This window comes from Ornithodoros turicata, chromosome 1, assembly GCF_037126465.1.
Source record: "Ornithodoros turicata isolate Travis chromosome 1, ASM3712646v1, whole genome shotgun sequence".
Lineage (NCBI taxonomy): Eukaryota > Metazoa > Arthropoda > Arachnida > Ixodida > Argasidae > Ornithodoros > Ornithodoros turicata.
In genome coordinates, this window is record NC_088201.1 from 226,788,659 (window position 1) to 226,811,048 (window position 22,390).

The window sequence follows — 22,390 nt, forward strand, 5'->3', positions numbered from 1 at the left end:
TGCAATCAGATAACCGACAGTTTCGAATCTGGCCAATGATGTTCCTCGATCATCCAGCCGTGTTTGCACTGTCGGAGTCCCCGTCGCTCTCGCTGCGAGAAACAAATGTGTGGCCGCATTGCCAGCGCCATCACATCAAGGCGCGAATAATAAATATCCTTGCCTCGGTCAGCCCGAGCTCTCGCTCTGACCTGGCAATTTCACCGCCATGTTGTTGCCTGGTCTCGTTAGTGTTCAGTGGCACTACAGTGGTGACCCGAACAATACCTTGGACAATGCCTGACGGACCTGGACATGGTAGTCGTCAATTCCTCCGGCTTCTCGGAACTGCCCGCTCCGCCTTTTCCCCAGGGCAGCTTCGAAAGCTCCGCCGCCTCTGCCGGTAGCACCGTTCCTCACCCGCCCGATTCCCACGCCTTGTCTCAGCAGGTTCGTCACCTTACCCAGCTGGTCGCAAACCTTTTATGCCGACCAAGATCATCAACTTCCTGCCGCGTTGACCATCGCGCAGATTCCCCATCGGTACGCAGAATGCGTTCCTGCACCCGAACCTCCAGCAGACTTTGTCGCTACCACGACCGTTTCGGCGCCGATGCACAACGCTGCCTCCTACCTTGCTCGTGGTCGCGACGGCCGAAAACCCTTTCCACGACAAGCGCGCCCGAGCCCACCAGCAGCCGCCTTTTCCACATCATTGACCGTACCACCGGGATGCGCTTCCTCGTTGATACGGGCGCGGAAGTAAGCGTCATACCCGCCGACAAATTTTCACGCCGACCCCGACAGCAATGCTTCAGCCGAAGAGCCGCCAACGCCTCTATCATACCCGTTTACGGCCAACGGTCTCTAACCGTCAACATCAGGCTCTGAAGAGATTTTAGATGGCTTTTTCTTGTCGCCGACGTCACCCAAGCAATCCTCGGAGCAGACTTTCTCAACAGTTTCAAGCTGGTCGTCGACGTCAACGGCAGGCGCCTCATTGATCGCTCAACGTCCCTGTCAGTCTGCGGCCATAACCTCCCTGCACCACCATCCCGCGTACTATTTTGCACTGCGCCGGACGTCGCCTTCGCCTCTATCCTGAAGGATTTCCCTTCGTTGACTCAACCACCCGACTGGACGAAACCCGTACAACACGACGTTGTTCACCACGTCTCCACCCGTGGCCCACCAGTTCACTTCCGCCCGCGGCGCCTCGCACCCGAGAAGTTCCGCGTGGCAAAGGCAGAATTTGACCACATGCTTGAACTTGGTATCATCAGGCCATCATCCAGAACGTGGGCTTCGCCGCTGCACATGGTGCCAAAGAAGACAGGGGACTGGCGCCCGTGCGGCGACTATCGCGCATTGAACAAAGCAACCATCCCCGACCGCTATCCCATCCCGCACATCTTGGACTTCTCAGCTCCTCTCGAAGGCGCCAACACGTCCTCAGAAATAGATCTCGTCCGCGCTTATCACCAGATTCCTATGGCAGAGGAGGACATACCAAAAACCGCCATCACGACCCCATTTGGCCTGTTTGAGTTCCTTCGAATGCCCTTTGGCTTGCGGAACGCTGCCCAGACTTTTCGGAGGTTCATCGACAATATCATTCGCGGATTACCATTTGTCTACGCGTACATGGATGACGTCCTCGTCGCAAGCCGCTCCCCAACAGAGCACGAACAACATCTTCGGGCGCTCTTTACCCGCTTGCAACAGAGCGGCATCATTATCAACGCCGCTAAGAGCGAATTCGGAGTCGGAGAACTCGACTTCCTTGGCCACCATGTCAACAGCCAGGGCATCATGCCTTTACCATCCCGAGTCGCTGCCATTCAAGACTTCCCGCAGCCCGCTTCCGTGACCAAACTACGACAATTCTTGGGGCTGGTGAATTTTTATAGACGCTTTGTGCCATCATGCGCAGCCAAACTGAGTCCCCTCGAAGCTCTGCACGCCACCAACCGCTCGAAACACTCTGTGCTAGTTTGGACCCCTGAAGTGGCAGCTGCCTTCCAGGCAATCAAACAGGAAATCGCTTCGTCGTCCCTTCTATTACATCCTCAACACGACGCCCCAACGTCCATCATGGTCGATGCATCCAGCACAGCTGTCGGCGCCGTCCTCCAACAACGTATCTCTGGTGCTTGGCGCCCTCTAGCATTGTTTTCACGCAAGATGAAGCCACAGGAGACTCGCTACAGTGCCTTCGGTCGCGAGCTCCTGGCCATATATCTCACCGTCAAGCACTTTCGCCATTTCTTGGAGGGCCGACAATTCACTGTATTCACCGATCATAAGCCCCTCGTCTACGCTTTTTCTTCATGCAGCACAAGCTACACCCCTCGTGAGACCTGCCACCTCGCATTCATCTTGGAGTTCACCACAGACGTTCAGCATATCAGTGGTGGCGGACGCTCTCAGTCGCGTCAACTTCATTGGGACAACCTGTCAGTCTTCACTCCTCGACGCACTGGCCCAGGCCCAATCATCCGATCAAGAACTCGCATCTTTCAGAAGTGACCCGTCGTCTTCCTTAACCATAGAGGATGTCGACCTGCCAGGCGCTACACATCCGGTCGCGTGCGACACGTCACAAGGTCGACCCCGCCCATTTGTTCCGGCGGCACTTCGACGAGAAGTCTTTTCGAGCTATCATTCATTATCCCATCCTGGCATACGCGCAACTCAAGAACTCATTTCTCGGCGCTACGTCTGGCCCTTCATGAACAAGGACATCAAGCGCTGGGCCATCAAGCCTGCATTCCGTGTCAGCGGACCAAGTTTCACAGGCACACCCGCCTTCATCCTTCTCAGTTCCCCGCGCCAGACAGCCGCTTCGCTCATATCCACATCGACTTGGTGGGACCACTCCCAATATCATCCGGCTATCGTTACATCTTCACCACCATTGACCGCTTCACCCGTTGACCTGAGGCTGTACCGGTACCCGTTGCTGCCGCCCTCTTGAACACCTGGGAGTCGCGCTTCGGTGTACCCTCTATCATCACGTCAGACCGAGGTCCCCAGTTCGAGTCCGCCCTCTTCTCTAGACTCGTCAACACACTGGGCTGCAAGCGGATTCGAACGACTGCCTACCACCCGGCGTCAAACGGCCTCGTTGAGCGCTTCCACCGACAGCTGAAGGTTGCCCTCCGGGCTGCTCCTGAAACACCCTGGCTGGAAGTCATACCGCTCGCGCTCCTGGGGATCCGTTCCACCTTCAAAGCTGACATGGGCTGCGCCGTCGCCAAGATGGTATACGGCACGTCCCTACGCCTCCCCGGAGCTCGCATTTGCCCGTAGCCAGGTAGCACTGCCCTCTCACCAGCTGACTACGTTTCGCGGCTCCGCCGTACTATGGCCGCCCTTCGTCCAGCAACATCTCGGCCCTCGCGTGTGCCCTCGCGTGTGCCCTCGGCCTTGCAGCATCCCGACCTTGCCTCCTGCACACACGTCTTTGTGCGCTGTGACGCTGTACGGAAGCCCCTGCAACCGCCCTACACAGGCCCTCACCTCGTGCTGCGCCGTTCACCCAACTTTTACACCATTCAGCTGAACGGCCGCGAGGACACTGTTGCCTTAGAACGGCTTAAGCCGGCATATGTCAACGCTCTACCACCGTTGCCGCTCTCCTTCTCCGTGGAGCTACTCCACGACTCACCCCTCACGGCAAGCTGTCCGCTCACTACTCCGGCTGCTCGAGGAATTCCGACATTTTTATGCGATTCATCGAGTGGTAAGTGCCATTTCTTTTTGTGGTATTCCTCGCATTGATCAACGTTACTCATAGATGCTTTTCAACATGAGTGACACCGTTCTAGAAGGCTTCTCTCGAAACTTAGCATCGCAGCATCGCATAGTTTCGATTTCAGTGATCCATTGTGGTTTATGCGTTGCTTTTAGGATAATGGACTCCGTTTTGGTGAAAATATGGTTCAGTAAAGTGTGGAATCGTATATATTGTGTATTTGACATCAAACGAAATATAACCATTTCTCAGGACGACTGCGTGCTGCAGCTGTGCTTTCCATCTCCCGCGTGCGTACAAAACTGGAATGCTGGAGGACTTCAGCTCAAGGTTCGTTTTTGTAGTCATTCTAATTAAAAGAAAAGAAAAAGAGGAATCTCCGAAGTGAATAAATTATTCCGCTTTAATCCGTTTACGTAGTGTGATCGACGCATGATATGTCAGTTTGTTTGAAATTGTGAGTGAATGAAAGCTATCCTGATCTTTCATTCAGAATGTCATGCTGGACTACTACCAGAGCGTGCTAAAAGAAATCAATGCCTTGATGAAGGTATCACCGAAGTGCCCACCACCAGATCTCTGCCTCAGAGCCAGTGATGATGGTCAAGATCTAGCGGATCTTCTCATGTCATGCTGAAAAGCGTAAGTTTAGCTATTTGGTCTCTATTCAATAACGTGTGCATCTTGTGGTGTGGTGTACTTTTCTCAGTGTAACCCTGACCTCGAGCTATCTTCCACTTTCAAAATCCACCCCGCACTTCGGTTACAACACTATGAACCTATCGCGCTGTGACGCTTGCTTGAAAGGAATACAATCTGGTATGCTGTGTTGTTTTTCTTTTAAAAGAACTTCAGGTATCCATAATAAGAGGCATTCGTAGCAGGAAAGCCAGTGTATAAGAAAAGGCATCTTCTTGATACACTAATATTTCTCACAGTATCCTAAAGACAAGGGTGGGAGTCACACTACATGTGCCATAGTGCACTCTCAGAAAAAAAGGTGGAACAATTAGGCCTTTTAGGAGGTAATAGCTGTAGCATATGTTGTGCCTAAAAGGTTGCAAGCTTCTACCCCCTACCTCACTCTCTGCCACGAATAATAGGGTTACCGCTTCTGATTCGGTGAGCGAGGGGGGCGTACACCTTTTTGTTGTAATTTGGATAGATGATAATTTCTTTCACCACCTTTTTACACCCCTTAACAGACGCTATGTTGACTTAGGAGGTAACTAAGGAAGTTACCACCTTTTCACACCTGTTTTCTTAGATTGTGGTTCCCAAATTGTGTGTATGTTGCCCTCGTATTAACAAAGGTGCGCAAACATTTCTTCTATTTTCTTAAAGAAGGTATAGAACGATCATGACACATGTAGTACGGATTCTCAAGTTGTTCACCTGTTCCATGTTGTTGGGTGTAACTCGTTACCAGTAACTCGATACTGTAACTAGGCTACTCGGCTTAGCTATTCTCAGTAACTTTTTGCATAGATCTTTGCTTTTGAGCTCCAGTAACTTCTTGAGGAGCTCGTTCCTTTCCCTTTTTCGTGTCTTTCGGGGTTTGGGGGTTAGGTTTGTCAAAGTAACTTGACGAAAGTTCAAAGTTCCTTTTGTTCGATTCTGGTCTACAAACAGCGCAGGCTGAGTCCTCCCCCATGACTTGAGATGAAAGATGGCACGTGCACGGCGCGACTAACTCCCGTTGTTACACGGTGAATGTTACAAATTATGTTTTGCCGAGCATTACGAAGCTCAGGTATCGCACATCTTAACGATAAGCAGTGTATTGATAATGATAGAGGGCATTGAATAGCAGGATTTAAACTTGGCACGGTTCTACGATATGTATGTAGGGGACAACTCGTAGAGCATAAACTTGCCTTGTGCTCTTTTTTCATGTGCCTTACTACGAGATCAAAATCATCAAATCCCTCCCTAAAGAAGCCTACAAATGTAGGCTTCTTTTGTCGTAGCAGATATTCATATCATTTTTGTATATCAAGACTATTTTGAAACGTCTTGAATCGCCCATTGTGACAGCAAGGTCTGAATTAACTATATACACAGGCCAAGAGCTGAAAAGTATATATATTTAGTAGAAAATAACTTGAAGGTAACCTGTTATATTTCTAAAGTAGCTTAGGAACTTCGCATCAATTTTCATTACGTTTTATTTCGTGTAACTGCGTTTGAAATTTGGTTACGGGCCGGTTTCACGTCAGTTCAGGCAGGGAGGTCCCATTTATAAGCTCATCGTATATTGTGAAATCAATCATTTTTGCCGAATAGCTTTCGTGCAATAAAATCGAGAAAATCCGCCCCTGAATTCGGATGTTTCAGTTTTGCCGTATTTGCACGCGTATACCTCCCGAGTGTTAAGAGATATTGTTGTGAAATTTTTTGATGCTGCTTCATTATCCCTACAGGCCAGCTGTCAGAGAGCAAATTTTAGCGCGCAGGTGCAACGCTGTCTGCTATAAAAAATGGCGATCATGCCCTCTCGCGCACTTTTGTCCTAATTTCGACGCCTGATATCTCAGGCTATAGATGTCCCTGATCGCAATACTTGGTATCAGCCCGCTCAGGTTTTAATGCTCTTCCATCTGATATATCTATCCTGCATATACTTCCTACCGGCATGTGCTGAAATAGGCAAATGTTTAGGCATATTTCGAAATAAACATGGATTTTGCGCGTGTATTTGTCAAAAAGGTCCCACTTGATTTCGTATATATTTTGATAGGATATGGCCCGATGTTAGGCCTTTCATCTAACGCAAAAACTTCTTCTCCAAAGGCGTATACTGCTGATTAGCACGTTAAAACGCGGCCCCACTGCGCACGAACGTGTCGGAGATATCTACAGCCAGAGCAAGAAGCGTCGAAGCTTGAACAAAACTGCGCGACAGAGCATATTCGTCGCTTTTTATACGATACAGTGCTGCACCTGTGCGCCTAAATTTGCGCTCGGAGTGCTGGCACGTAGGCACACTAAAGCACACAAAAAAATATTGCACTACGATATATTTTAAAACTCAGGATGTATACACGTGCAAACACGACAAAATTGCAACAATCGGATTCAGGGCTGGACTTCTCGATTTTTTGCACGGAAAGTATTCGAATGATTAATTTTACCAACGTTGATCATCGTCTGCGATGAGCGTCTAAATATATATAAAAATCATGAAAATTCAGACAGTCCATGGGACCTCCCTGTCTGAGCTAACGTGGAACCGGCCTACAATTATGCTCTGGCTAACCTTTTCAGTGACTTCCATCTTTCAACAGTCTAAATTAACTGGCAACGAGTTCCAACTTCTATCTCTGCTCCATATAACCTGTGTTAAGTGACTATTTGTGAAGTAAATAGTACGTATGCGGGACTGATGGTTATATACTTTCAATGTAACACTCTTTTTTTTTTTTATTGCTGCTGAAGTGATGCATTAAAGAACCCACGTATATTGTGACTATGATGCAATAAAGAGTTTCCTACAATGACATATTAATTTTGTTTTTAAAAATCGCGCAAATTGACTCTTGTTTAGGGGTAGGAGGTACCCGTAAGCAGTGATGGCCAGTAGTTAACTACATGTAGTTAAACTACCTGATTGTAGTTAAAAAGTAGTTATCAACTACTTGCAGAAGTGTAGTGGCAACTACTAGTTAAACTACTATTTTAAGTAGTTAACTACAGTAGTTAGGTTACTGCAGGCACCAACTACTCCCGATTTTGCCGCAAGCTTTACGGCACGATTGTGCTTCCGACCTTTACCTTGAGCTACTTGTTTGATGAGAACGGAGGTGCAGAGCAATTGTGTCGTGTATGTGTACTAAATCTTCACTTTTAATGCTTGTCTAGTGAAGCCTCATTTGCTGTGAAATAATTCTGCAACTTAGTTTATCGCGTAGGCACAGAAAGAATCCCGCCGCAAGCTTTGTATTTGACGATCGTAGCAATGGCTTCCGCCAAAGTTTATTATTGCTCGTGATTCATATTTAGGTGTCCAAGAACATGACAAGGAATTGGTGTTGGTGGACAACGTTAAGTAGTTATAGATGTAGTTAAACTACATTGCAGTAGTTAAAAAAGTAGTTTTAACTACTCCCCTGAAAAGTAGTTGAACTACTAGTTAAACTACTCAATCACAAAGTAGTTAGTAGTTATAGTTAAGCTACTGTAGAAGTAGTTAGTGGCCATCCCTGCCCGTAAGTGTGCATTGACTGCACCTCGGGAAATCGTTGGGGTGCGATATAGGCTGCCGATAACGGACCATTAACATCCCCGTGTTGCAAACCGTATGCCGGACCATGGTCCAGAGCCGACCCGGTCGGGTCGGTCTCCGCCGGCGCACCGACGCGCGAGAGGTACAAGGGTTGCATATTGCTTAAATAGGTTCCCTGGGTGACGCCACAATCGGTGCAAGTATGCCACGTGGCAGTTGTCTGAGTCATATTCTGGAACATTACGCAGATATTCATTCCAGAATAGAATAGACATTCAGACAGAATTAGACAGAATATGACTCAGACAACTGCCACGTGGCATACTTGCACCGATTGTGACGTCACCCAGGGAACCTATTTAAGCAATATGCAACCCTTGTACAGTGCTGGACAAAAGTTTACGGAACGCGCGAGCGGCGTATTTTCTCTGGGCAGAGACACCCTAGTGGCGAGCGGAAGCGGGCGAGTCCACCCATTCAGAGGGATGGAAGAATGCGCTTGTGGCGACTCACCGTGGTAGTAGTGGTAACTTTGCTTTTGAGTGTAACGAACGCCAAAATGGTTTCGTTTTGGGTCTACTGCAGCGAGCGCGAGTGGCTATCGCGGGAAGGAAGACTGCCCGCTATCGGAGAGATAACAGGGCGCTAAGATGAATTGAGGTGACAACGGGCTCGCAGTGCCTAGCTTTTTTCTTTTTTTATTAGACAAAAACAGAAGAAAAGAGCGTATACCCTTGAACACACACACACAAAAAAGAGGCACGGGGAGACGATACTTTGTCGGCCCCCTTTCGCAGCAATAACTGGGGCCATACGCACAGGAAGGGAAGCGTATAGCCGACGGACAAGGTCCACGTCTTCACGTAGCAAGGAACACTCTGCTTCTATAAATTCCCAGAGTGCGTCCTTGCTCCTTGTAGGCGTCCGTCTCTTGCTCATCCTATACTTCAGGCTGTCCCAGACGTTTTCGATGATGTTTAACTCCGGGCTCTGCGCAGGCCATGTCAGCTGCATTACGCTGAGACGTAAAAAAAGAAAAAAGCTAGGCACTGCAGCCCGTTGTCACCTCAATTCATCTTAGCGCCCTGTTATATCTCCGATAGCGGAGGGACTTCCACTCGCGCTCGGTGCAGCAGACCGAAAACGAAGCCATTTTGGCGTTCGTTACACTCAAAAGCAAAGTTACCACTACTACCACGGTGGGTCGCCACAAGCGCACTCTTTCATCCCTCTGAACGCGTGGACTCGCCCGCTTCCGCTCGCCGCTAGGGTGTCTCTGCCCAGAGAAAATACGCCGCTCGCGTGTTCCGTAAACTTTTGTCCAGCACTGTACCTCTTTTGTTCTGACGAAGACAGTGCCACTGTCGAAACGTCGACCATTCTTTTTTTAATCTAAGTGTTAAATTGCCCATTAAATAAATTAGTTTTTTTTAACGTTCCTGTAGTCTGTAGTCCACGTCTTATTATTTCACATTTATTCAGCTTCGTTGCCGTCTGATATATTAAGCTATTTGTCCTATATATATATATATATATATATAACGCAGAAAAAAAGAGCCATTGAAGAAACAAGTAAATGACACAAGACATGTCTGAAATTCAAAATTACAGATTAAGATTAAGATTAAGGCCGTTCTCCTCCTTCGTCTCTCTCTGTGCATACCGCCATATCTCGGTTGCAACGAAATCGGTTCGAAGCAATATTCCAGCACAATCCTACCTTGAATCTACCATGTGATGTACGTCTTCCTCCAAAACACCACGTCATCATTGTATTGACACTGACGGGCCACCTGTTTTCGCTCGGCCCCGGCGCCTTCCACCTGACCGCCGGGCAGCTGCTCAGAAAGAGTTCGAGCGCCTGCTCGAACTGGGGATCGTACGTCCATCTGCAAGCACGTGGGCATCCCCTCTTCACATGATCCCCAAGAAAACGGGGGGTTGGCGACCATGCGAGGATTATCGTGCTCTGAACCGTATTACACGTCCCGACAGATACCCATTCCCTCATATTCAGGATTTCGCGGCTCGTCTGCACGGAGCCGCGTTGTTTTCAAAACTAGACCTTATAAAGGCATACCATCAGATCCCCATGGCCCCTTCAAGCGTTCAGAAAACTGCCATCACACACTCCGTTCGTGTTGTTTGAGTACCTGCGTATGCCCTTCGGTCTACGAAACGCTGCTCAAACCTTTCAGCGGTTGATGAATTAAGTGCTGCGCGGCTTGCCCTTCGCTTATGCCTACATAGACGACGTTCTCGTTGCTTTGGCGAGCCCAGAAGAACACGAACGTCACCTCCACCAGTTATTCGCCCGGCTTTCCGAATATGGCGTCGTCCTAAATGCCGCCAAATCTCAATTTGGTGTCCATCAGCTGCGGCAACCTGAGCAGGGACGTCATGATCGTCCCCATGCGCGCAATGACCGCAATCTTTTCCTTCGCAAGAAAGTCGAGACAGGGGATCAGCGTTGGCGTGATCCGGGCCTTAGCGATGTTGTGGCGTGAAGCCATATTTTTGAAGGGTCTGGATCCCGCGTGTGACCTGTTCTTCAGGATTACGGAATGTCAGCAGCCACTGCAATGCAGTGTGGTCCGTTCTTAAGGTAAAGTGGCGCCCGTAGAGGTAATGATGAACCGACTTTACGACAGCTAAGAGCTTTTTACGCGTGACGCAGTAGTTTCTTTCTGGCTTGCGGAGTGTTCGGCTAAAGCATGCGATGAGTTTTTCGTCGCTTCCTTGTATTTGCGACAGCACGGCGCCGATTCCTCTCTGGCTGGCATCGGTGTCTAGGATAAAGGGAGCGTCCGGTAGAGGAAAGGCAAGTATTGGCGGCGATGTCAGGCGGGACTTCAACGCAACGAACGCTTCACTGCGCGCTGCCGACCATCCGAAATCATGTCCCTTGGTCAGAAGCTGGTATAGGGGGTCTGCAATTTCAGCGAAGTGGGGGACGAAGCGACGATAATAGGAACAAAATCCTATAGACCTAAGAAATGATCCGGTCTGAAGCAGTGACCTTGGCAATTGCAGAAGCTTTCAGCGGAATTTTATCAATACCTATATTGAAAAGACGGAAGAGACATTCGGCGATCCAGTGCTCCCCACAAGGAAGTCGTCATCCGAAATCGCTTCATCGAAATCAGGGTCTGCATCTGCCGGAAGTCGAGACAGGCCGTCCGCATTTCCGAACTGGGCCGTTGGATTGTACTGAATGTCAAACCTATGACCGGGCAGGTAGTGCTGACTTGTTTCTGAAGATCTTTCTCCATTGCGTCCTTGAACGACATCAATGCTATCGTTTGAAGTTTGACGTTTGAAGTCCTGTTCAACATCGTCGCACGCTCTAAATTTAGACAGTGTGAGTTTTCAGCGAATATGACGCCTCGTCATCAACTGCAGCGTTGCATGTTGCCTCTTCAACCTCTTCAGGCTTTGCAGCGAAACGTGAGCCTTCATGCTGTTGCCGTCAGAGTCACCACGCGTCATAACTATGTTGGAGCCTACGATCTCTGCAGTGTACTTTTCTCAATTCTCTGCCTCTATCTAGCTGTTCATTCGGAATAGTGGTTACTGCAGAAACGCTATTAGGCACCGAAGGAATATTCTTGTCTCCAACATGAAGCTTGCTTCCAGTATCGAAGTCCTTTAGAGCAGTCTAGCTGTAGTCTCGAGAACTATTTCGGAAGAGGAGTCATCTGCAAGACATTCTTTAACCAAACACGATACATCATGTCCCAATCTTCATGATTCACTGAAGGAGAAACGCCGCTGCAGATCGTATCATGATGGCGATGTGGTATTCAAAATATCGATCGCAAGAGTCACATTCGCTCTCCAACAAGTCTTGATTCACAAGAGCGTTGGATAGCTTTATTAAATTCAGTTAATCTTGCAACTTTCAATTCCAAAAACGCGTGTTTCGGTCTTATTGGGTGGTATCTAATGGGGTTGCGGTCATTAAAGTTATTGTATTATTGATGTTGCTTGCTACCCTCGAACGACAAGTAGCACTTACCCTCTTTACTTCTTCTAAATCGTCCACTATCTCGTGCACTCGTCCACGTCTAGTTCAATCGAAACCTCCCAGTCCAGTTCAGTACAATCATCGTCCGTTAATCTTGCGCAACTCCAGTTTCCTGGGTTTCGGCATCAAATGTGCAATAATATATAGAACGTGTCGTATAATGGAAGCTGGACAACGCAATGAACTAACAATGAACGAGACCCGCTCACGAACGGTGATACCGATGATGTTCGCAAGTGGTGTTCGGGAGACATAACGTTCAACACATCCAATAAAGTGGCGGTGGCGTTATAGGTCTTATTTTGAAGCCATTTCAACATTTGTCGTTCCCCCCCTTATTGCTACTTACGCTATTTCAAGAGCGAGGTCACTGGCCCAAAACCAACATTCCAGTTTCACATCTACCCAGTCAACACCGACTGTTGGTGAAACGTAGAATCTACGTTGTATAATGTTGACTAATGTTGAACAATGTTGAATGTAGAATCATAACGCTGAACCAACGCTGTTTCAACTGTACCTGGTCAATGGTGGATTGTGAACGTAAAGAAAAACGTTGATTTTTCACGAAAGAATCAGCTGTAGTTATACGCAGCAAATAGTTGCGTTGGTTCTACATTGTACCTTCAACATATTGTCAACCTTTATCACGAATGGAAATCCGTTGCTTCTTCAGTGCGCATCCAATTGTTTCGCACTGTATTTTATTTTTGCGTTCCATTGTGCCGTTCGCGTGTAGAGTAAGGCCTGACCCTGCAAGTCTGCAAGGGTAAGCCTGACCCTGTAGAGTAAGGCCTGACCCTGAGTAAGGCCTGTATGACGTGGTATTTATATCACTCATGCTGCCATTACTAATATTTATTTATTTTATACCCTCATAGCATTACGCTTTTTACCCATATTTGTAAACGACTCATCACGAATCGCACTTATTCAGTAAACAAAGACAAAAAGAAACGTATTTTACCTTTCCCACACCATTATAATGATCGGCCACGGTGGTTGAGGGATATAACAAGAAATCAATTTCCCAACAAGCGCGAGCCGAGCGCAATTACGTCTGCCTCATCGACATCGACATTCTCCAACTGGCGTTTCAAATAGTCGAAGCAGGCCTCCACAGCTCCCCGCATTTGCGGCAGTAGAAAAATAAAATCACGTCACAGTCACGTGGTATTTCATCGTCAGGCATCATGACGGATGCCCATTGGCCGAAGGAGGATGCGCGCTCCGGGATTGGTTGATAAAGTTTCGAAATATCTGGCAGCTCACTTTTCGCGGGCAGTCTGGGCAGTCGGCCAAGCGGGCAGCTCCAAGTAAGGTCGCTGCGTCTTCGCGGCTCGCCGATGTCGGTTGACCACAACGACCAAAGAGGAAGTGTATGCGCGGGTTTGTTCGTGAGTTATATTGACTCTGGCCATGTACTGATCTCCGATAAAGTGTTAACCTACGGACATTCTTGCCGGGTCGGAACTGGAATGCTTGGTGAGCTGACGCCTGAGGAACACTTTCGAGCGCTGTCGCATTTTCAAATACAGTGACTAAGAAGAGAGTGTTCGTAACGACAAAAGTATTTCCCGTGACTGTGTGACCTACGGTGCATCGCCAGAATGAGATGCTCATCTGTGAAACGCACGCACTCGTGGACTTCGCTCGCCTCCAGAAGTAGACCGTGTGTGTGCTTTGCAAGTTCGAACTTGGTTTGGTTGCTGTCTATTCAAGGAACGAAACGTCCTGTACGCACGGTGACTATATGAGTCAAACATTTGAGTTTACACGTTGCATCAATAAATATGTATTTAGCCTATCAAAAATGTCTTGGTTATTTTGGAATAACGGGCGCCAGGTATGAAAACCAGTAGAAGTCAATGGCAGCCAGGGCCGGCCGAAAGCCGAGCCAAACGGAGAGGTTGCTGATTGGTTGGCTGCTAGGCATCACGACGCATTTTCATTGGTTGTATGTCCAGTGTTGCCTGAATTATCTCAAACTATGGGCTCTATGGGGAGCTGTGGGCGCTTTGTCGAGGCTGGCGAGGCGCGTCGTCGTGGCAGCTCGGTAGGATGGACATTCATTTTGTCACAGGGAAAGGTCTTGGGAACGTCAGCATCATGCGTATTTTGTACTGCAATCTCTGGAGCATCGAGGTAGCACTGGCCAATGCGGTGAACAACTATGCTGAGCGTAGCAGCGAATGCCGTAGTGTGCGAGAGGCAGCGTTTCTGTGTTCTCCGCCCTTCAAGTTTCACAGGTGAGTTTTCTTTCTTCATTTTGCCTCACTTAAGATATGTGCGTTCTTGTTTTCACAACGATCACATGTGGTTGAAGTGTGGTGCATAACAGTTTAGTATCCGAAGTAAATAGCTTTGTCGTTTTCTGTACCTGTAATCTGGTTGCGTATCACTGACAAATTTATGCGAGCTGTGGGACCGTGTGTGATATGTAGTTTGGTGTATCTGAATGTTTATTAAATATGATTTGATGATATCCTACTGGGGTCAGGTTTAATGCTGTCTGGTTTACGGCTGCTGTAAATGCCTTCCCAGTGTCGACATCAGTTTGCAACGGAGCTTTACTCCATTGTTGAAGTCGCACGTTCAAACAGTACGTAGCGCAGGTATTTCAGATGTTACAAGTTGCAAAATGCAGATATCTTTGTTCACATCTCTTCGATTCATGCACTATTTTGTAGGTGCTCGTGATATCTTGAACTGGCAGTGGTGAAAGCAGCGGTTGCCTATTCTATGAGCAGTCTGATAGTACAGATAAGCTTGGCTGCAAAGGAAATGAGTTAACTGTCCACATCTGACTGCGCTGTTCTCCAAGGTTCCTTGTTTTTTGTATAACCGCTAATCTGGTTGTTTAGTGAGCTAGTGTCGCTTTTTGTAGTTTTATATGAACTAATAGCTTCTGTTACAGTTGTCAGAGAGCTTGAACTGCATGTGATTTCTTCACATCGATAGACAGCGTCAAGCATGTGTAAAGGACATGATGTCTCTCTACAACAATGAAGAGCAGGGCATAAACCCGAAGACGAAGACATCGCTTGGCTGCTTCCGCATCACACCATCTATACTCCGAAAGATGCTGCGATAGGTGTCATGCACGTGTTCCCAGTGGTTGTAGAGTGTCTGTTTGTGAAGTCTATTTATGGAAGTGTTTGAGCTGCTATCCCACTAGATGGAATGCCCTATGTTATTGGTTATCTTTCAGAGATGACCGTTGCGAAGAGGCGTAGCGACCATCCATGTGATTATTATTATTGTGACCATTATCACTGATTATCTTTTTTGTACATGTTTCATTACTTGATTTAATATTTTAATAAACACGCACATAAACGTTCATGTCCCTCATTATCTTTTTAATTATTCATTATTATACATTTGTACTATTGTATTTGGATACAGTTAGGTTCGGGGATACCTGCGCTTTTGACCCAGCAGAAGTGGAGTAGCATAGTAGGAAGAGATAGCAATAGACAACGTAGAATAAGCAGTAATTCACAACATTTGGTGAACGTTCTATCAACGTAGAAAAACCACAGTCAACGTAGAAATAGCGTTATAAAATTATAGTAGATTTTATGTGTTTTTGACTGGACATTTTCTACGTAGAATCTACGCTGCACGCTATCGCAATTCTATGATGGTGTTGTAGATTTGCAATGTTATTTCAACGTTGATTCTACATTTCGTGGTTGACTGGGTAAGGTCCTGCGTTGCTTCTACCCAGGCAGCACAAACCCTCGGGAAAAGAATGGGAACGCAATGGGGGCTTCGGCTCCTCAACGGGCGATAGTGCTAGACTGGATCCCAGCGGCGAGGGAATGGAGGAGGTATATGTCAATTTGTTTCAAATTGTGAGTGAATGAAAGCTATCCTGATCTTTTATTCAGAATGTCGTGCTGGACCACTACCAGAGCGTGCCTACAGAAATCAATGTTTTGATGGGGGTATATTGAAGTGTCTACACCAGATCTCTGCCTCAGAGCCAGTAATGATGGTTCAGCATAGTTTCGAAATAGCATGGCCGGCATGTCGTCCTCCTGTGTTCGGTGGTGTCAATCGACAGAACAGTTTGCAGAAATATGTTCGCGGGTTTATTCGTGCGTCGTTGTGAGTCTACGCGTGTTGTGCTGTTTCTGGACATAACTATTACCCCGGTGCGGGCCAAGTTCAATGTCAATGATTTTTGGCGGTAGAATGAGATAGTTGAATCGTTGGCGGCCTTCAGCTTGAATCAGGGTTGATGGGAGTGGCGGTAGAGCGCACTGGTGTGTATGACCCTAATGTCTGCACCGGTGTGAACTAAAAATCGCTGCCCGGTGACGCGTTCCACCACGTGAAAGAGGTAGCTGCTTGTAGGGCCGCGTCCACTCGCCGCCACTAGTGACTGGCCGGTGGGCTTCCCGTCCAAGTGCAAGGCAGTAAACAGTGGTGTGCGTCTGCGACGCACGGCGATGGTACCAGCGAAACGGCGATGGTACCAGCACAGGCCGTCTGACTGCTCACTTCTACAGCTTTTTCCGCCGTTATTAATCCTCTTGTCGTACATTTTAATCCTTATGCCATGACATTGCCATCGGAATTAATCCTCCTTTCATTATTTTAAATCCTCATTTCACATAATTTAATTCGTTTCTCATGCAATTTAATCGAAGTGACTATGTGTGGGCTACATTACTTTTTGTGTGTATTTTGGGACAGTTCCCATGTGTAAGCATATTGCACATACTATTCACTAATATTGTGGGTTTCTGCGTAACGGGATACTGTGGGGCTGTCAATCTGGATTACGGTGTTGTGGGACTGTTCCCATGTCTACGAGTATTACCCATCATTTTCATTAAAAACGTGGGTTTCTGCATTGTAATGGGATACTGTGGAACTGTGTATGGATTACGATATTGCCAGACTATTCCCATGTTTACGGATATTACCCATGCTTCTCATTAGATATGCGGGTTTCTGCACTGCAATGGGATAATGTGAGACTGTCGATCTTCATTACGATATCCTGGGACTATACGGATGTCTACGGTTATTCCCAGTGCTTTCCATTAACAACGCGTTTTTTGCACTGTAATGGGATACTGCGGGACCGTCAATCTTAATTACGATATTGTGGGACCATTTCCATGTCTATGGGTATTACCCATGCTTTTCATTCAAATGCAGGTTCCTAAAGTATAACGGGAGAGTGTGGGATTGTCTCTGGTATAGGATATTGTGGAACTATTCCCATGTGTGCGGGTATTACCCACGCTTTTCGTTAAATATGTGGGTTTCTGCACTGTAATGTGATACTGTGGAACTATTCCCATGTGTGTGGGTATTACCCACGCTTTTTGTTAAATATGTGGGATTCTGCACTGTAATGGGACACTGTGGGACTGGCAATCTTGATTACGATATTCTGGGACTATGAGCGTGTCTATGGGTATTCCCCTGGTTTTCATTAAAAACGCGGGTTTTTGCACTAATGGGATACTGCGAGACTGTCAATCTTGATTACGGTATTTTGAGACAATTCCCATCTCTACGAGTATTGCACATGCTTTTCATTAATAATGCGGGTTTCTGCACCATAATGGGATACTGTGGGACGGTCAATCTAGATTGCGGTATCGTGGGACTATTCCCATGTGTGCGGGTATTACTCATGATTTTCATTAGATATGCGGGTTTCTGCACCTTAATGGGATACTGTAGTACTGTCGATCTTGATTACGATATCGTGGTACTATATGCATGTCTATGGGTATTCCCCTTGCTTTCAATTAAAAACGCGGTTATTTGCACTGTAATGGGATACTGCGGGTCTGTCAATCTGGATTACGATATCGTTGGACTATTTCAGTGTCTATGGGTATTACCGATGCTTTTCATTCAAAATGCGGGTTTCTGCAGTATAAAGGGATACTGTGGGACTGTCTATGTGGTTTAGGATATTGTGAGGCTCCTCCCATGTGCGCAGGCATTACCCATGCTTTTCATTAACTATGCGAATTTCGGCACTGTAATGGGATACTGTGATCCAGATAGATAGTCCCATAGTATCCCATTACAGTGCAGAAACCCTCATTTTGAGTTAAAAGCATGGGTAATACCCGTAGACATGGAAATATGCCTACACTATTGTGATCCAAACTGACAGACCCACAGAGTCCTATCACAGCGCAAAAACCCGCGTCTTTAATTAAAAGCACGGGGAATACCCGTAGACGTGGGAATAACCCCACAATATCGTAATCAGGATTGACAGTCCCATAGTATCCCATTACAGTGCAGAAACCCACATTTTTAATCCGTAGACATGGGAATAGTCCCACAATATCGCTATCCAGATTGACAGACCCACAGTATCCCATTACTGCAAAAACCTCTGTTATTAATGAAAAGCACGGGTAATACCCATAGACATGCTTATAGTCCCAGGATATCGTAATCAAGATTGCCAGTCCCACAGTATACCATGACAGTGCAGAAGCCCACATATTTATCGAAAAGCGTGGGTAATACCCGCACACATGGGAATAGTCCCACAGTATCCCATCACAGTGCAGAATCCCACATATTTAACGAAAAGCATGGGTAATACCCGCACACATGGGAATAGTCCCACAGTATCCCATCAGAGTGCAGAATCCCACATATTTAACAAAAAGCATGGGTAATACCCGCACACATGGGAATAGTCCCACAGTATCCCATGACAGTGCAGAAGCCCACATATTTACGAAAAGCGTGGGTAATACCCGCACACATGGGAATAGTCCCACAGTATCCCATGACAGTGCAGAAGCCCACATATTTAACGAAAAGCGTGGGTTACGATACCAATATGGAGGCAGCTTTACCGCAACGGCACTAAGAACAGGAGCGACGGGTTGAGCTTCGGCAGATGAGCTGTCACCGTGGGGCGTGAGCCCCGTGGAATGAACGTCCGGGTCGCCACTGTCACGAAGAGACAGACAGGGTACGCAACTGCTCAACAGGAGAACCAGAGCTCAATATGGATATTTTATGCCTCACGCGCCTCGGCGCTATAGTGGCGCTGACGATATTGCCGCCACAGGTTCTATTACAGAATTTTCCGTATTGAACTGCTCGACGGGCAACGCTTCTGAATCTCTGCAGATATCTTGAAAAAGTTCTTCGACATTAGTAAAAGCTTTGTAAGTTTTTTTCTAGGAATCGACGACGAACACGGGAATGATAGTGTTGGGCTATGCACAACCGAATGTGAAGGGAACGTGATATATGAAGACCAAGAAGACGAAGAAGCCGTAGCACAGACACTCTGCCAGGTGACGTATCGGGCAAGTGCAAGGAAGAAGTAGAAATAGCAGTGGGTCGGTCACACGTAAAGAGTGCACGTCATGAACTCCTAAGAAAGAGGAACAGGAGCACGGCCGGTGCCGAATGGGCAAAACGAGAAAGTTACACTATACCAGCAGCATCGAATCAGCCTGAAACAGTTGCCCCCACTTTCTCGCTTTTACACTTAGCCTTTTACGCTTTCTTTTTTTACACTTTTACACTGTGACCCCCACTTTACACTGTTCAAAACAGTCTTTGAATGATGAGTTTAGCTGTCTTCTGGTGGAAGAGACGGAGAAATGGGCTGGTCAAAAATGAGCTTAGAGCTTCCATGCGGTGCATCCGCTTACCTTTGCTTGCGCTTGCACAGCAGAGAGTTCAACACGGCTCGGATACAACCAAGAATAGTTTGTGTTGGCCCGTGGATGGCAGCGACCCGACACCACTACTGCACGCCATTGCGCAAGTCAATCAGTTCAAGTGGCACTATCGTCTGGCATCGTCCTAGCGTGACGCTACGCCCATCTGCCCCTGAGACAGCCCATTAGTCAGTCAGGACTCATCACCATCTCTTAAGCAAGTTGAGAGCTCAGGTTCATGACCATAGTGGACTTTTCGACAGGTTTGTCAATAACTACAGTCCTGTCGTTGTAGGAAAAGTAAAGTAAGAAATGGTAAAGGCAACCACACAGAAACATTCTACAAATGCTACGCAACGCAGCCTGGATACCTCACCTAGATCTAGGATGTCGGCCTAAATACGACCAGCTAAGCGGCATGACACTTGTTGTGGAGGGACTATTCGCAGCTTGTGATGGTCCTTTCAGAAGAACATGTCCACTTGGGGAACTCTGTTCTTTGCCAAGAGCAGGACAGGGGCATTATAAGTCTCCGAAGGAAAATATCGCGGCTGCAAACAGTGCTAGAAGAATGGAGGACCGATACACAAAGTCTGTAAAGTGCATCTGTACGGTCACTGCAAAAAGGGTTTCCAGAAATGTGACTTGCTGTTAGAATGCTTTGACGTTGGGGGAGCCCATTGTTCCCATTTGGGATCATTCCGTATCCGGGCAATGACGGTATATTTTGCCTCGAAAATTTACATCTGCGTATATCTCCACATAACAAACGTTTCTTCAAAGGCCCGTTGTTGTAGACTTATCGAAAAGCAGGGCGGGTACTAAAGGGTTAAATTAGTTCGGAAAGTAGCCGCAAGGGGGAAAGATGTGTGACTTTATTCAGGAGGAAGAAACATCATTATTCAGTTCTCTGCCCAACTCTCGAATGGAACGGAGGCATCGCTGTGCGCTCCTCGTTACCGATGCTCCTTGTTGATGGACAGGCTTTTGTTTGCGATAACAACAGTACATGTGGTCGAGGGCGGTCCTGAAACCCGTGCCGTAATGCCTCGGTAGTGGAGTACACTGTTGTTTTTATATGCTGTAGGATATCATGATGCGTGCTCATGCAAAATGACATCCGACTGTCATTTTATAGGGTTAATGAAACTGATCAATGTTGGACGACTAACAAGGCAGCAATAACAAACGCAATCCGATATGCAAGAACAGCAGTGGATTTCCGGGACATTTCATCGAACGTCGTTTGGCCGAAAGCAGTTTGATCGAACGCGGGACATTTGGTCGAAAGCCATTTGATCGAACGCCGTTTGATCGAAACGGCAGCGGTCGTTTGATCGATTTTTTTATTGGTTCGGTTGTAGCGTTGATGTAACAAAAAACAAGAAGAAAAACAAAAGAAATCGTCAGTTCTAGATGCTGTTCTCCTAAGGAATATTTAACTCTGTGTAATACGCTTACCCATAAACACATTCCTCATCCTAACCCACTTCTTCGCATCCAGAAAGCGGTCCAAGGGCCTGGGTTGTTCACCCTCTCCCGTTCGACAACTTAATAGATTTTTCCTCTCTGACAGATAGCGACTAAACATGGCATACATGCCTTTCACCCCTTGTCCCCCAACACTTTGTCAAATAATAATTGATGTAAATTCAATTGTCAAATAATAAACAACTTTGACACATAAATAAATAAATGACATTCTTGAATGGTTTACTCGCGTCGAACGTGGACAAATTCTAACAATGTATTATTAATGTTTGTAGTCAATAACTGACATTGTATAGGAGAAAGAACAGTTTTAGTTTATTTACTTTGCGCCTATGTGCAAGTGAATCTAAATTTCGTTCTTTGTATCTGATCTTTGTACCTTGTTCTGTACCTTGTACCTTGTTGTATCTGTTCTGATCTTTGTACTTTGTCTGCTTTTTCCTTCTTCTACTTTTACTTTCTTTATTTTTTTATTGCGTGCATGTGTAGGGATCAGAGACTGCAGATGCATACTCTAACCAAGGTTGAACTAATGTTTTATATGGCTGTTAATTTAATATCATTATTTTGTACCATGACGAAACTTCTTTCTTAGCGTCCAGAGACTTCGGATGGCTTTCGCGCACATATGGCTATCCCATTTCAGATGGTTCCCTTTAAATTTGTCGCCAGCAATGAAAAGGGTGCCCAGAAGAGGCACAGACTATCGGCTGCTCGCAACCTGATGACATTTGCTTCAATATGTGTCCTACGGTCCTACGGAACGGCCCGATATGGATCACGCGTCGCATGCCGATATCCCGTAAGCCGAACCCCCCAACCGTCTTATATCCACCGGCTTAGCGCCGATATCACAATGTTGGAAATCAGTGCTTTGTCGGCAGATAAGTGAGTGACAGAGGACGAGCATCATAGATAAAACGTGAAATTTCATTCAGTTAACTTTCCCGCTTTCCCCTGAGCCTCTTTAGCATGTAGAGTTTTTTGCTACTTGACGCACTACTCCTTGACAAGGACGTCGCGCCTTCCCAGTCTTTACCCTGTTACCAAGTCGTTGCGGGTTACGATTACCTCGTACTTCCTACGGTGCTTTCGACGTCTTGGGTGTCCGCCTCAGCGGCCTTCGGCTTGCGGACAGCACCTGCGAGCGCCACTGGTAACTGCCACCAGTGAGCGCCAGTGGAGCGCCAGTTGTTGGCGGCAACCTGAAGGCTGGAGCGTGAATGCTC

General features: G+C 47.0%; 1 protein-coding gene across 1 annotated transcript; it reads left to right on the top strand.

Moving 5' to 3' along the window:
- The first annotated feature begins 294 nt into the window (after positions 1 to 294).
- Positions 295 to 15,950, top strand: LOC135395588 (uncharacterized). Its single transcript, XM_064626704.1, has 9 exons — positions 295 to 429; positions 512 to 741; positions 942 to 2,435; positions 2,503 to 2,931; positions 3,039 to 3,243; positions 3,415 to 3,724; positions 14,072 to 14,237; positions 15,722 to 15,824; positions 15,885 to 15,950. Exons 1-9 carry the CDS (start codon positions 295 to 297, stop codon positions 15,948 to 15,950), a joined length of 3,138 nt encoding a protein of 1,045 aa, XP_064482774.1.
- Positions 15,951 to 22,390: the final 6,440 nt, after the last annotated feature.

What these genes read in the sequence shown, in the direction of transcription:
- LOC135395588 (XM_064626704.1), top strand. Translation starts at nt 295, where the DNA reads ATGGTAGTCGTCAATTCCTCCGGCTTCTCGGAACTGCCCGCTCCGCCT. An exon ending in TCGTTGATACGGGCGCGGAA is followed by an intron (nt 742 to 941) that starts GTAAGCGTCATA and finishes CTTTCTCAACAG; the next exon opens with TTTCAAGCTGGTCGTCGACG. An exon ending in GCTGCGCCGTCGCCAAGATG is followed by an intron (nt 3,244 to 3,414) that starts GTATACGGCACG and finishes TCGGCCTTGCAG; the next exon opens with CATCCCGACCTTGCCTCCTG.